We start from the raw sequence: 10,758 nt of genomic DNA, 5'->3' as shown, positions 1-10,758 counted from the left end.
TATAAGAGGCTCTTTGGACTTGACAACACAACAAATCTTCTCTTACTAATAATTAGAAGATGAGTGTATGAAACTTAAGTGTATGAAACTTAAATGTGTCTTTGCACTTCACTGTTCTTAACCTAGTTGACAGGTCTGCATATAGTGATAGCCTTCTCTTCAAACAAGCTCTTCATTACCAAGCAATAGGATCGCTTTGGGGCTATTAGGATCTCGCACTTGCAGGATTTGCCTCCTGAAAGGAAGCAATGGATGCAAGAGGACTTGTGTTGCAGAAGTGCAAGCACTGAACATTAACAGTGAAGACATTTGTCAGGGTTTCCAGGCCTAGATGAAAAATGAATAAAGAATTATTAGGGGGACTTGGAGAGTCTGTCTTTTAGTGTTGAGTACACAGGGATTCCAAGTTTCAGAATGGAAAATGGACTGATTAGGCTTCTAACAGAGTCCTGTAATGCTTGGTAGTGCATCTTCGAACATGAAATGAAGACATTAGTGGATGATTAAGACCTTTGAAATTGATTGCCAAAGCAATCTTGTGAATTTTGACATCTCTTTAATTAACATTTAAAAACAAAATGCCTTAATCCCTTTGATCATTTGGAATGCTCTAAATATTAAGTTTGCTGCTGTTCTGCATGTTACAAGTGAAGTAAGAATAGCTATTAGTTTCTAAACTTCCATTTTAACAGCTCGCCGTAAGACTTTCAATACTTCAGGTACCTCCAGTGTAGCAAGAAACTGCTGCAGACAGCTTAGCCTCGTGGTCTGTATATTAAATATTACTGAGATTAATAATGCGTACGGACAAACATCAGTTTCAGAAAATGGGAGTATTTTATAAGTGATCCTACCTACATAGTGAGCCTGCTAAGTTCTGGGTAAAATGTGTGGGTGAGGAATTGTCTATAGGCAAGCAGTACACAGGCTAACTGTACTGTATGTCCTCACTGAATATTACTTAGATGCCTGTTGTTCATCTAGGATATTGCTACCTAAAATTGAGGTTGGCACCAGTGTCAGTAGCCAAGGATGGGCACCAGAAGTTGTATCCTTAGCTAAGCTGGGAGAGGGAGAACAGCGGTGCTAGTGGGAAACCTCTCGCTGCTCTTACAGTGCATCTTCAATTGAAGATTTTTATATGGTCATTTCCTACTTTGATCCCAGCTTTCAAATTTTGGAGTTTGAAAGTGATCTCTCCAATTCCAGCCATGCATTCCAATGGTCATTCATGTCTGTATACGTTTCCTGACTTTGCCTTTGGCAATTACACTATTCAAGTCAGAATTAGCAGACAGTAATGGTGTTATATGTAAGCTGTACTTGACATGCTTTCTAAATAAGTGTAGCAGAGCACCTGCTATATCCTCACCTTAATGAATAACTTCATATTCAAGTGCTAACAGTGATGTAAAAAAGTCTAGATAAACAGAAAAAATACTAATGTTTTCCATATGCTATATGGATACCTCACAAGTAGTTCAAGCTTAGTGATTGAAACAGACGTAGTTGCAACTTCTTTTGTGTTGTCAAAGCTTAGTTCAAAGATACAGAAGATCAGGAGCACATACTTAAAGTGAGGAATTAGAGCAAGCTGCTACTTTGTCAAGCTGCGCTGTAGCAAGGATTTTTATTTCTGTTCTTTGATTTCCCACCTTTTGTGACCTGCTCTCAAACAGGAAGGATGCAGGAAGCAGCAACCAGCTGAATCTGGTACCTGAATTTATGAGTTGGTGGGAGGCCCTTTGTACTGCAAAAGACTGGTTAATCCAGGGATGACTTTTTCAAGGTACTGTGTACAGGCTGCTTTGGAAAAAGCCTGTTTGGTGCCTTCCTCCATCATTATGCACTTGGTGAGAAATTCTCTGGCTTTCCATATCTGACCCTTAGTACCTCTGCATTATAGTCCCTGCCTAGAGGGGAAGCTCTGTCAGCCTGCCCTGTGAAAGGTTTGCAGACAAGTGAGCTGAAGCATTAAGAGGCAGTAGCAGCAGTTTGGCTCAAGAAGCCATTGGCAATCAGACTAGTCCGTGGTCTCTTATGTTTTTGAGGTTTATTTCACACTGCAAAATAGTTCTCATTACAAAAGCAAACCAGGATAATTTGGAGCTCGGCCAGGTCAGTGCTTTCTCGCTCACAAAACCAAACGTTATTCCAGCCAGCAGATCTGCAGGTGGAGAATGTAAGTGCAATATGCAGATTCAAGAAGACATTAGTTCAATCACTTCATGTTTTCTTACAACGTAGGAAAGCAAAGGCAGCTTCTCAACAAGAGCAACTTCAGAACTCTATTTGTAAATAGCAAATCTCTAAGTAATGCTGTATCATTTTTTCTTCCCAGATAAGAGTATTTGACAGTAGGTTTGCAAAGGACTTGACATCTTTCACAATGAAACTGTTTTGTGTTTTGCCACCCCTCGTGTGTGATGTCTCAGTATTTCATCTGACACCTCTAATCACTATAGGCAGTGTCCTCTTCAGTGCCTGTGCGTGGCTGCTTGTTTAACAACCTCCTATAGTCGTGTCATGAAACGTGTGTTAATATCCTGGAGCAGTGCAAACACTGGGAAACGTAAGTGGGGAACTTTGACCAGCTCGGCGTTGTTTCAAAGGCAGTTTTGTCTCATGAAGGTTTGGAGTTTGTGTTCATTCAGGAAATTCCATATGCCCCAAACTAGCAGCAGAGGCGCAATAAACAGGATTCAGTCCTTGCAATTAATTTTTTAATATGATACTGTAATTAGACGTTAAATTTATTATGTTGAGGGATGCTAATGGCTGCTCTGTCTGTAATAGGAGACTTGCTGTAGCCAAAATACAGGAGTCTTTCAAGACCATGATCATTTCCTTTCTGGGTTGCTCTTGGAGGCTTAGTTGGTTGGTTTTAAGAGTGGTAGAGGCTGTAGATTTTATTAATGAGCCACAAAAATGTGTTCGTGCTCAGCATGAAAGCATACTCTTCCTTCCTTTGACCTTGGTTAGCAGAGCTGAAAACCTAACAGGTCAAAACAGCTCCATCAGACACTGCTGGTTTAAAGTCTAATGAGTTTGCAAGTCAGGATGTTTCTACAGCAGCCACAAGCATGTTACCTTTAAGGTTTCTTCTCCCTTTCTTTGCCAGTGCTTTTTCCTGAGGTAGAATTGTTATTTTTGCTATGAGACAGTCCTTGGCTAACACTCAGTGGTTTCCAATTCAATCTCTTCAGTTGTACTTGCTGCAAAGAAAAGGGTATTATTATTGATTGGCAAATGCATTGGAAGGCCAGCGTTCCAAAATTAACAACGCTGTGTTAATAGCTGAGACATTTTGAACTTTTTAATATTAGCTCAAGCTTACTCATCTGCAATTAGGTTTTAAATATACCATTTCAAAGCATTTAAGTGCACAAAGAGTCCCTCACAATCTTGAAGTGACACTGGTTTCTTCTGATACAAGACTAAAGGCACTATGAAAAGTCCTTATACCTCTCTTCATGACTTCTGAAAGGAGGGCTCTGATAAGGTGAAACTGAGGCAGACGATGGATCCCTGCTTCAGATTGTGTTCTGGGAGATGACAGAGCAAGTTGCCAGAGCTGTGGCTTTCCTGAACTCTGCCAGATAACTGTGTTTGATTGGGCTCTGTAGGAAGATTGGCTTTAGCTGGAGGAAGAGGCTTTATCCAAACAAGAGCTGGTGTATTCTGGCACGACAGCAAAATTTTCAGTAGCTACAGAAGGGTGTGTGCACTGTGAACACAGCAGCAGCCCTTACATCTGTGCGTGAGCAGCAGAAAGGAAGAGGCAGCTCGAGTCGAATTCATCTCTTCTCGTACTAGGCTTTGCAGAGTTGACACAAAGTCATGAGGCTTAAGACTCTTGAGTATCTGCATTGGTCTTATAAAATACTGATGCTTAGGCTGCTTGTTGTAACCTAACAGCACTTACAGAAGAAATACAGACCTTTTACCTATAGGGCAAGAAACCACTAATGGATCTGCACTTATAAAGAAGGGAGGTGAATGCCTGAAATGTTTTGAAGTGGTAAAAGAAACCCCCTGTCCCAAAGATGTGCCCAAAGCTTGAGCCCAGGCCGGTAGCTTGGCACCTGGTCTTGCTGCCTGGGCCAAATATCCCTGCTTGTGGCTTGGAAATGTCTTCCTAATATGTGAATCTTCCTTTCTGTGCAACCCTGGAGTTCCCTTGATCTGCTTTTTATGATGGGTGTCTTTAGTGAGCGTAAAGAGTCTGGGTTTGATGTTAGTCAGTGTTCACTGGAGTCCACAACTGGACCAAATACGAGGACAGATGAAAGGGGTGGTTTGGGAGGAGAGGGATGGGTGCAGCCTCCATGAAGTGAGGTGAGGCCACTCCGAATGGCTTAGGAGATACCCTTCAGTGCAGACCCTGAGAGCACTACTGATGCTCTTGACTTTGTCTTCTCTCCTCTGATGGGGGGTTATTGCAGCTCTGGCCTTTTCTCCCTAGATTTTGCAGTTAGCAATGTTGGGAAGTGTTTTATAGTTTCTGATGTAAAACATATAAGGTGGGTATCCAGTGGATTGTTATGCAACTAAATACCTATTATTCAGTCACTTCAGCTAGCAAAGAATTGAGCAGGGTAACTGAGCTGAGCCCTTCCAGGCTTGTTTCTCAGTGTCCCTGCTTAGCACCTTTATGGCTCAAATCACAAGTGAACTTTAGGGTCAAAATTCAGACTTCAAAGCCCTATACCTTGACTGCATTCTTAGAGAGATACCTGTTAGTTTGTGTGTCATCTTCTTCTGAAATAGATGCAGGGATTTATTACACAGCCACATGAAGCAGACCAAAATGGCAGATACAGCAGCAAGAAATGCAAAGAGAACTGCTACAAAATGTAAATCTTCATAGATAATCTCTGCAGGGAGGAGAGAAAAAAGTCATATTATTAAATTGATTATGAGCAGATTCATGTTTAAACACTGGGTAAAGCCAAGAACTCCCATCTAGTTTGTACCGTAAACGTTGACGATGATGGTGCCGTAGGTGTTGGTTCCGTGCTCCTCTGTTACAGTGATAAAATAGTAGCCAGCATCTCTCATGCCCACATTCAGGAGCTGTATAGAGCCGTTTTCAAAAGTGGTCACTCTGTCCTTGTAGGCTGTGGATACGTTGACGTAATTCCCACTTTTCCACTCAACGATTTTGGTGGTGCCCCAGGTTGACACGTGCTTCCACTCAATGGTGGCAACACCTCTGCAAGAGTATTCAACTGAGAGGAGGATGTTCTGTGCTACTGTTGCATTGATGTTGGGTTGTGGGACAACTAACGATACCCCTCCAGGAGCTGAAAGAGAAAAGAGGGTGATGGGTGTGGAGATGATGCTGCACCAACCGTCCAGTGCAGGATGGGGCCTACCTATCTTGGTGACTGTTTTAAGAGAGGATGGATTATAGAATCATAGAATCATAGAACAGTTAGGGTTGGAAAGGACCTTAAGATCATCAAGTTCCAACACCCCTGCCATGGGCAGGGACACCTCACACTAAACCATATCACCCAAGGCCTCGTCCAACCTGGCCTTGAACACCGCCAGGGATGGAGCATTCACAACCTCCCTGGGCAACCCATTCCAGTGCCTCACCACCCTAACAGGAAAGAACTTCTTCCTTATATCTAATCTAAACTTCCCCTGTTTAAGTTTTAACCTGTTACCCCCTGTCCTGTCACTACAGTCCCTAATGAAGAGTCCCTCTCCAGCATCCCTATAGGCCCCCTTCAGATACTGGAAGGCTTCTATGAGGTCTCCACGCAGCCTTCTCTTCTCCAGGCTGAACAGCCCCAACCTTTACATACCTCCTTTCTGCTGATCATAAAAGGAAGAGACACACTTAAATTAAAGACTACAGATTTTAATCAGTGATAATAATGAGAAACTTTTCCATTATGTAGGACAGGTAATTGCATGTATTCCAGTGTTTGGATACCCAAGCAGAGACAGTTTGGAAGAATCTTTTGGGGTAAGGGAACATAACATTGAAAATTGAGCAATGCTTTTGTATTTATCAGTAACTGGCTTTCCTTTAAAATCCTGCATTTAAGTGTGAAGTTTAACCACCAGCTTTCATAAAGGCAGCCAGTTACACGCCATTGCAGATGAACCACATGAAATCAAAGGTACGCATTCCATGTGAAGTCAGGGGCTTCATGTTCCGGATGATTTCCAGACAGAAATTCACTTGAAAGAATATTTAAGTCTCCTCTAGTTCCTACTGATGTGATTCTGGAACCTTTCATAACACTGTGAGACTCAACTGGCCATCTAGATTAATGCGTAACTGTAATAACTTCTGCTTGTGTGGAGGTATTTCTCCATGAAACTCAGTATCAACACCAAACATTTGAGTTCCAATTGGCACTAATATATATATATTTAAATAAATAGTGGCTTGTTTGAGACACTTGGCTAGAGACTGAAATCCTGTTATCTACATGCAGAAATCAAACCAGACAGAAGGCGAATAAATCACAGAGCAAGCCTCAGTGCTGAATGCCTTTCCCTGGGTTGTCTTGGAGCAGCTCACTCACTCTCCTCTTGTGCTGTGGAGACTGCCTGATGGCAAGAGCAGAATGGGGAAAGTAATGCAAATGTCTAGGACCCAGTGGAGAGGGAGGATAAGACCCTCAGTTGTGCTGAAGGGACCCCTGGGGATGGTTCTGGAGGTTCTGCAGAGTCTTCAGGGAAAACAATGGTTAAAAAAAAGCAAGGAAAGAAGAATCTCAAATGGGAATAAATTGTCTTTAAAAATCTTACCCCAAAATAAGCCACCCCCCTCTCTCCCCCCACCATGGCCAAAACCCCAAAGCAACCACAAGTGGGGAGAGATGGATGCATGAACTAGAAGCTAACTTCACTCTTTTGGGGATCTGTAGCAGAATTCAGAAACTCTACTGGTCGAGGTGAGGCAGGGAAGCTGGAGAAGCCAGTTTGATTCCCAGGTCCTCACCGATAGGACCAGCCTAAAGCTATAGCCACTCTTATTTTTGTAACTGGGGACTTAGGCTCTTTCCAAGATAACACCCCTGGGATTTGCCCTTCATGGACATCTTGTGTGCATGCTGCCAAGGCCTCTTGCAGGGACGTGACGCTTTCCAGGAAGCCCAGAGCATCCTCAGCTAAGCTGCAGCTCAGCCTGTGTGCAGGAGAGACTCACCAGAGCCCTGACAAAGGGCTTGTGCCAGCCGCAGAAACAGAACAGATGGGAACTTCTGGTAATCACTGCAAACTGTTCCAATTGTTTTCTGCTCCATGTGTTTGTTTGGAGGCCTTTTGCACTGTTTCTGACCAGCCAGGAGCTGAGTGTCTCATCACAGTGGCTCTTTTATGTTTTGATAATGGCACGGATTTGTTCTGGATAGGTGATTGCAAGGTAAAGGCAAAAAAAAAAGACACAAATAGAAATCCTTCCATCCCTGTCCAGCGCACGAAGCCAAACAAGGCAGTGCAATATCTAACCATGCAAAAATGGTTTTAATACACAGTCTGCCCAGATCACCTGAACCGGTCTGATCCAAACCGAGCTGCGCAGCCTGGAGAGCAAACATCCCCCCGGCAGCGCCCTGGCTTGCACAACCAGCCCCTTCTCAGCCGGTAAAACACGCACCGAGGAGAAGCGGTGAGTTTGGAGTTGCTGCACACTGCTCCTGCGCTCCAGAGCATCGGCCTGGCCCAGAGCCGGAGCGGGAAGAGCGGAAAAAGTGGGAAGAGTGGGAAGCGCGGCTCCGTGTGCCTGCCGGGAGCGGGTGGGGAGGGCCGGCCCCTTTGTGCAGGAGCCCGCGCATTGGGGGACAGCGCTAAAACCGAGCTCTGCTCCTCCACCTTTTGGTGTCCTGCTTCTGTGTCACCTTGATGATGAAGAGGACGCGGTGTCAAACCAGACCCACCGGTGGCACTGCCCACCCTGGTCCTCCCACGAACCTCGCTGGGAGCTGCCCCGGCCACGCTCGGCCCGCGGGGGTGCAGGGTTGAAATCCACCTCCCTGCCGCCTTTCCAGAGCCAACCGAAGCCCTTCGGGCTGGTCAATCGGGACGCGCTGCCTCCTCCATTCCTTATCCCCTCCGCTCTTGGAAAAGCGGGGAAGGGTGGCGGCTGCTCGGGATCTCGCCCCGCTTCCCGGCTCCGGACTGGCACCGCTTCCTCCGAGCGGGACGAGCTTTCCCCGACCACTTCCAGCATGAGGAGAGCAGCGCTGCCAGCCTGACACCCGTACCTCGTCCCCATCCCCTTTCCCAGCAGATATTCCCAGGCACTCCCGGTCGGGTTAGGAAGAGCCCCCTCTGGGCTCTGCACCGCCCGCGCCAGCGCTGAGGCCGAGCCGACGGTAGTGCGGAGAGGAGGAGGAAGAGGAGGAGGAGGAGGAGGAGGAGGGAGGGGGGGGGGGAAGCGGAGGGGAGAAGGGACGGAGGCGGACACTTACTCTGCAGAGCCCACCCGGCCGCCAGGCAGAGGGTGACGGTCCCCACGACGATGCCCCGTCCCCGGCAGCCCTGGAGCGGTCTCATCAGACAGAAGCCGGTGCCCCAAGGGTTGCATTTAAGCGGCTGGGCCGGCCAGAGCGGCCCGACCCCGGGGGCTGCCCGCCCCAGGCCTCTTCCTCGCTCCCTTCCCTCCTCTTCCTCCCGCTCCTGCTCCCGGCTCCCCCCCGGCTCCTGCCGCACCGGCTCGGGCTCTCCCACGCCTCACACCCCGCGATCCTCCGATACGGATTGAAGATGCAATTGGCTGAGGAAGGGAAAGCGCTGCCCGGCCGCCTGCCATCGCCCAGCCAGGAAATGAGCGGTGATGGGCGGCCGCGGGGGACGAGCCCAGCGCTGGGGCACTCTGCCGAGGATGCCCTTTTGTGTGTGACTGCCAAGGAAACACGCACCCGCGAGGGAAATGTCCCTCCAGGGTGTTAGAAATGACTTCATTGCCCCGGGGAGACTGGTGCTGCTGCGGGCAAGGCGGCGGCTCTGGGCAGCAGCTCTGTGGCTTCAGGGGCCATCCCTCATGGAAACGAGCCTGGTCCTCATCCCACCATACCCAGCACAAGCGCTGGGTGCTCCTCTCTCCCTTCAATCGTCTTCCGGAGAAGGTGCCCAGAAAGGCCTGTCCTGATTTCAGGAAGGCACAGGACAGCATGAGTGAGGGGGAAATGTGATTAGAAAACATGTGAGTGCCCCGATCCTGAGCATCCATCCTCGTGTCAGGGGCGAATGCTGTTGCCCAGAAGCCATATGAACCCCAGGAGAGCCACCCCCGTGACTGGGAGAGAGCTACACACCAGGGTAGCCCTTCTGCAGATCTTCCATGCTCTTCTTCCTCCCATTTCCCCCCCCTCAAGTTCTCTTTAGTAGAGTATGGGTAAAGGAGACACCTTGGTGCACTGGTCAGTACGGGCTGCTCCAGGTGGGTGAGAGGAGAGGGCAATGACCCATGCAAGGAGGGATGGATGGGGTCTGCCAGAGCCCCATCTCCCACTGCCCTGTATGGGCTGGTGCAGGTTTCCCTTTGTGCTGCCTGTCTGTGAGGATGACGGGGGGGTCCCACTGGGGTTCTGGGTGGCTGAAGCATGGCCCTGGGCAGGGGACTCAGCAGAAGAGAGGCTTAACACAGGGGCTTTAGAAGCGCGACACCATCATGTGCAGCCAGGTCAAAGCCTCTGCTTGACATTAGAGTTTCTTATGTTCTTAGAGGGGACTTCTAGGCCTTGGGTCAGGCCTTGGCAAGAGAGGGTGAGGTCTGCTTGTACTCCAGGGGCCATCTTTTATTAGGATGCAATAAAATCTCCAGCTTCTCTGACATATGGTGCATCTCTTGAAGCTTCAGCAATGGGAATCAGAGGCAGAGACAGCAGGAGAGCCTGCAGAGGCCACCTATGAAATGCTTCCCCTCCACTCCATCTATCTGAGCTGCTCCTGTGCTTTGCCAAATCCCCTCTGCTGTATCAGGCCAACACTGTGCCTGGGTGTCCCTTAGAATCATAGAATAGTTAGGGTTGGAAAGGACCTTAAGATCATCTAATTCCAATCCCCCTGCCATGGGCAGGGACACCTCATAGTAAACCATATCACCCAAGGCTCTGTCCAACCTGGTCTTGAACACTGCCAGGGATGGAGCATTCACAACTTCCCTGGGCAACCCATTCCAGTGCCTCACAGTAAAGAACTTCTTTCTTATATCCAAACTGAACTTCCCCTGTTTAAGTTTTAACCCATTGCCCCTTGTCCTATCACTACAGCCCCTAATGAAGAGTCCCTCCCCACATCCCTATAGGCCCCCTTCAGATACTGGAAGGCTGCTATGAGGTCTCCATGCAGCCTTCTCTTCTCCAGGCTGAACAGCCCCAACTTTCTCAGCCTATCTTCATACAGGAGGTGCTCCAGTCCCCTGATCATCCTCGTGGCCCTTCTCTGGACTTGTTCCCACAGTTCCATGTCCTTTTTATGTTGAGGACACCAGAACTGCACACAATACTCCAGGTGAGGTCTCAGGAGAGCAGAGTAGAGGGGCAGGATCACCTCCTTCGACCTGCTGGTCACGCTCCTTTTGATGCAGCCCAGGATACGGTTGGCTTTCTGGGCTGCGAGCGCACACTGAAGCCGGCTCATGTTCATTTTCTCATCAACCAACACCCCCAAGTCCTTCTCCGCAGGGCTGCTCTGAATCTCTTCTCTAAAGAGAACATTCTTAAGAATGTTCTTAAGAAAAAGTAGTGGGGCCCTTTCCCTGGGAGAGATCTCCACTGGGAAAGTTTC

General features: G+C 47.9%; 1 protein-coding gene across 1 annotated transcript; it reads right to left on the bottom strand.

Annotated features, from left to right (window-relative positions):
• Positions 1 to 2,709: 2,709 nt before the first annotated feature.
• On the bottom strand, positions 2,710 to 8,780 carry VSTM5 (V-set and transmembrane domain containing 5). Its single transcript, XM_057399839.1, has 4 exons — positions 8,439 to 8,780; positions 4,977 to 5,306; positions 4,737 to 4,877; positions 2,710 to 3,215 (listed from the first exon to the last, which is right to left on the bottom strand). The coding sequence occupies exons 1-4, from the start codon at positions 8,521 to 8,523 to the stop codon at positions 3,172 to 3,174; spliced, it is 600 nt and encodes a 199-aa protein (XP_057255822.1). The 5' UTR covers positions 8,524 to 8,780; the 3' UTR covers positions 2,710 to 3,171.
• Between the last annotated feature and the right edge of the window lie 1,978 nt (positions 8,781 to 10,758).

This window comes from Pezoporus wallicus, unplaced genomic scaffold (assembly GCF_028554395.1).
Source record: "Pezoporus wallicus isolate ANWC-B61680 ecotype Strahan unplaced genomic scaffold, APGP_CSIRO_Pwel_v1 scaffold_6446, whole genome shotgun sequence".
NCBI lineage: Eukaryota > Metazoa > Chordata > Aves > Psittaciformes > Psittacidae > Pezoporus > Pezoporus wallicus.
Note: the sequence above shows the minus strand (reverse complement) of the source record. Positions and strands in the feature narration are given on the sequence as shown.

Coding starts and splice junctions, on each gene's coding strand:
- VSTM5 (XM_057399839.1), bottom strand. CDS start 8,523: ATGAGACCGCTCCAGGGCTGCCGGGGACGGGGCATCGTCGTGGGGACC. Junction 5,307..8,438: donor GGCCGGGTGGGCTCTGCAGA/GTAAGTGTCCGC, acceptor TTTCTCTTTCAG/CTCCTGGAGGGGTATCGTTA. Junction 3,216..4,736: donor GATGACACACAAACTAACAG/GTATCTCTCTAA, acceptor TTTTCTTTGCAG/CAAGTACAACTGAAGAGATT.